The 4,004-nt window shown below is 46.1% G+C and overlaps 1 protein-coding gene across 1 annotated transcript; it reads right to left on the bottom strand.

Annotated features, from left to right (window-relative positions):
• Positions 1–1,013: 1,013 nt before the first annotated feature.
• Positions 1,014–3,548, bottom strand: FSCB (fibrous sheath CABYR binding protein). Its single transcript, XM_043489378.1, is given in 1 exon segment — positions 1,014–3,548. A coding segment is annotated over 1 exon segment (2,535 nt).
• Between the last annotated feature and the right edge of the window lie 456 nt (positions 3,549–4,004).

The following is a 4,004-nucleotide window of genomic DNA, read 5'->3' as shown; positions in this document are numbered from 1 at the left end:
AGTGCTGAAGAATTGATGCTTTTGAACTGTGGTGTTGGAGAAGACTGTTGAGAGTCCCTTGGACTGCAAGGAGATCCAACCAGTCCATCCTGAAGGAGATCAGTCCTGGGTGTTCATTGAAAGGACTGATGTTGAAGCTGAAACTCCAATACTTTGGCCACTTCATACAAAGAGTTGACCCTTTGGAAAAGACCCTGATGCTGGGAAGAATTGGGGACAGGAGGAGAAAGGGACAACAGAGGATGAGATGGCTGGATGGCATCACCGACTTGATGGACATGGGTTTGGGTAGACTCCTGGAGTTGGTGATGGACAGGGAGGCCTGGCGTGCTGCGATTCATGGGGTCGCAAAGACTCGGACATGACTGAGCAACTGAACTGAACTGAAAATACTTCATCCACTGTTAGCTTCATTGAAGTGAATATTTTTATAAAAGAAGTGTAACCCATCCAGACGGCAAAATGTTCAAGACAGGAACGAAAACAAAAAAGAAATAAAGTCTCAGAAGGAATCAAATGGAAAGAGAATAATAGATATGATGAATTTTAAGGAGAAAGAAAACACTCCATAACTTTAGATGTGTGACCAAAACGCAAGGAACTTAAAGTAGATGAGAGAACTGCAGAAAAGAAAATGCCTTTTCCACTACAAGCTACAGGTGGAGAAAGAAAAAAATGACTGTAGAGAATATTTTACCCTTGTCAACAGAATTTAGTGTCGAGGATATTTTAATTCTTTCAGTTATAAAATTACTTAATTTCAAAATAGATATTTTTATTACACTTTAGATTTGAATAAAAATAGTAGAGTAATTTAAAATCACTCGTTTTTATTGCTCATTTTCCAAACTACACTCCATGTCTTAGGATTTCCATTCACTTCCTGCTTCACAAAGCTCTCTCCAAATACCTTCAAATATACCTACCATTTTCTAACGTACGTACTTCCCAGAACCTCCTGGTTTCTGATTGTTAGCTTAGTTAAGATCTGACCACAGCTGAGGAGGAGGCCCTTATTCCAGTTCTATGTGGATGACACCCTGTATTTCAAAAGAAACTGCTTCATTCTTGGTATCAGATGAATCTTTAGGAACAGTATCCCGTTCTAAAGGCTCTTCAGATTTTGGCTTATCTTCCAAATTCCCTGATTCTAATTTTGCCACCAGGACGTCTGCTTCATTTGGGGCCTGATCTACTGGAGACACGTTCTCTACCAGAGCCTCATCTGCAGGGGTCTGCACAGATGGTGGAAGCAGAACTTCAGCAGAGGTTTCTTCTAAAGAGATTGGTGTAATAAAGGGCTCTTCAGTGAATGAAGGCTGTTTCTCAACAGAGACCATTTCTGAAGTAGTTTCTTCAGTTGATGGAGACTGAAGTTCAGCAGGGGTCTCTTCTGCAGGAGCCTCCTCAGTGGGTGGAGGTTGAACTTCTGGGGGCTCTTCTGCAGGGGCCTCCTCAGCTGGTAGAGACTGAATTTCTGGGGCTGCTTCTTCAGGGGCCTCTTCAACTGGTGGAGATTGAACTTCTGGGGCCTCTTCTTCAGGGGCCTCCTCAGCTGGTAGGGACTGAAGTCCTTGGCCCTCTTCTTCAGGGCCCTTGTCAACTGGTGGAGACTGAACTTCTGGGGCCTCTTCTTCAGGGGCCTTGTCAGCTGGTGGAGACTGAAATCCTAGGCCCTCTTCTGCAGGGGCCTGCCCAGCTGATACAGACTGAACTTCTGGGGCCTCTTTTTCAAGGGCCTCCTCAGCTGGTAGAGACTGAACTTCCAGGGGCTCTTCTGCAGGGGCCTCTTCAGCTGGTGGAGGCTCAGCTTCAGCTGGGGCCTCTTCTGCAAGGGTCTGCTCAGCTGGTGGAGACTGAACCTCTGGGGCCTCTTCTGCAGGGGCCTCTTCAGCTGGTGGAGGCTCAGCTTCAGCTGGGGCCTCTTCTGCAGGGGCCTCCTCAGCTGGTGGAGACTGAACCTCTGGGGCCTCTTCTGCAGGGGCCTCTTCAGCTGGTGGAGGCTCAGCTTCAGCTGGGGCCTCTCCTGCAGGGGCCTGCTCAGGTGGTGGAGACTGAACCTCTGGGGGCTCTTCTGCAGCGGCCTCTTCAGCTGGTGGAGGCTCAACTTCAGCTGGGGCCTCTTCTGCAGGGGCCTCTGTAGCTGGTGGAGGCTCAACTTCTGGGGCCTCTTCTGCAGGGGTCTGCTCAGCTGGTGGAGACTGAACCTCTAGGGGCTCTTCTGCAGCGGCCTCTTCAGCTGGTGGAGGCTCAACTTCAGCTGGGGCCTCTTCTGCAGGGGCCTCTGTAGCTGGTGGAGGCTCAACTTCTGGGGCCTCTTCTGCAGGGGCTGCTCAGCTGGTGGAGACTGAACCTCTGGGGGCTCTTCTGCAGGGGAGTTCTGGGGCCTCTTGTGTAGAAGCCTCTTCAGCTTCAGGAGGCTGAACTTCAGTAAGAGGCTCTTTTAAAAGAGTCTCTTCGGATGAGGTGGCCTCTACTTTAGCAGGGGCCTCGTATCCAGCAGCCTCTTCCACTGGGGAAGGCTGTATTTCAACAGGAGCCTCTTCAGCAGGAGGCTCTTCTGAAAGAGCCTCTTCGGCTGGCATAGGCTCTACTTTAGCAGGGGCCTCATCTCCAGGAGCCTCTTCAGCTGGGGAAGGCTGTACTTCAAGAGGAGCCTCTTCACTTGGTGGAGGCTGAACTTCCACAGGAACTGCTTCTGCAGTAGTCTCATATAGTGGAAGTTGTTCTTCAGCAGAGATCTCTTCTGCAGCAGGAGGTTGTACTTCAACTGGAACATCTTTCTCATCTTCTAAAGGTACAGGAGAATCTTTTTTGGTTGGTGGAATAGATAATGTTCTGCTAATACTTTGCCGCCTAGTTTCTTCATTGCTACTTGTTGTGGGTTGGAATTCAGGATGTTCACTAACAAAAATACTCCCTGAAGATTTGCGCTTCTGTGCACCTTCCTTTGACTTTGAAAAAGAATTAGTCGACCATCCAATAGCCACTATTTCTGATTCACTAAAGTATGTCTGCTGTTCCTTGTCTAGTTTATCTTTTTGAGGAAAGTTCATCATTGTCCAGTCTCCAGTACAACTAGTCTGCTGAGATCTGTCTGTTTTGACTTGAGCAGAGTATCTGCTTGGTGGAACTTCTACTTCCTGAACACTCTCTGGAAATTCAGGACCTACTTCAACAGCAGCTGGCTTTTCCTCAGGTACCACTGCTTCACAAACTAACTTGATTTCTTCTTTTTTCTCTTCTGCAATAGTTTCTGTCTGCAGAGACTTATCAGCCATATCCTGTACACGCTTTCTCTTTATCCAAGTTTGCTGAAGTTGAGAAGATACTCTATGACATTCATAGTTTAATTTGCTTCCAGGAATATTACCAATACTAAGGGCAACTTTGGGGCCAGATGATTGTGGTATAGACAATTGTTTCTTTTTCTCTGTTACTTCAGTCTGCTGGGATTTATCTACCATGGGCTGGCTGGGTCGTCTTCTCTTTCGAATTTCTTGCCTCCCTGCCGAGATAGACTGTTCAGATTCACCCTTTTCTTCCATTTCTAAAACTGGTAGATTTCAAACTTATTAACCTTCAAGTAAATTAACCATAAGGAATGACAAATGTACCAGATACTTAAGCCTTTGCCTTCCTCATTAAGTGTTCTTCTGCTGAACTACCTCAGGAAAAAGTTAGTTCATAAATTATTACATTCTGTACTACACTCATGTTGGATCCCACCTCATTTAGTAAGCATCTTTCCTGTTTAATCTCTGGTATGACTAAATATAACTTCTAGAAGTTTAACTAAGAGTCTGTGACATCACAGCCAATTGTCACTACAAGGTTCCATCAATGATATATCCAGAACTTTTTAACCTGGTAAACAACTCACGGATGCTGGCCACAAGTGAGAAATCTACTGCTTGAAACATCAAGTTGAAAACAAGCTTTTGTCTAGCAGAGGAATATGAAGTAAATTCTGGTAATGCTGCTTTCTTTTAGTTGGAGTTGAT

This window comes from Cervus canadensis, chromosome 17 (genome assembly GCF_019320065.1).
Source record: "Cervus canadensis isolate Bull #8, Minnesota chromosome 17, ASM1932006v1, whole genome shotgun sequence".
NCBI classification, from domain to species: Eukaryota; Metazoa; Chordata; class Mammalia; order Artiodactyla; family Cervidae; genus Cervus; species Cervus canadensis.
Note: the sequence above shows the minus strand (reverse complement) of the source record. Positions and strands in the feature narration are given on the sequence as shown.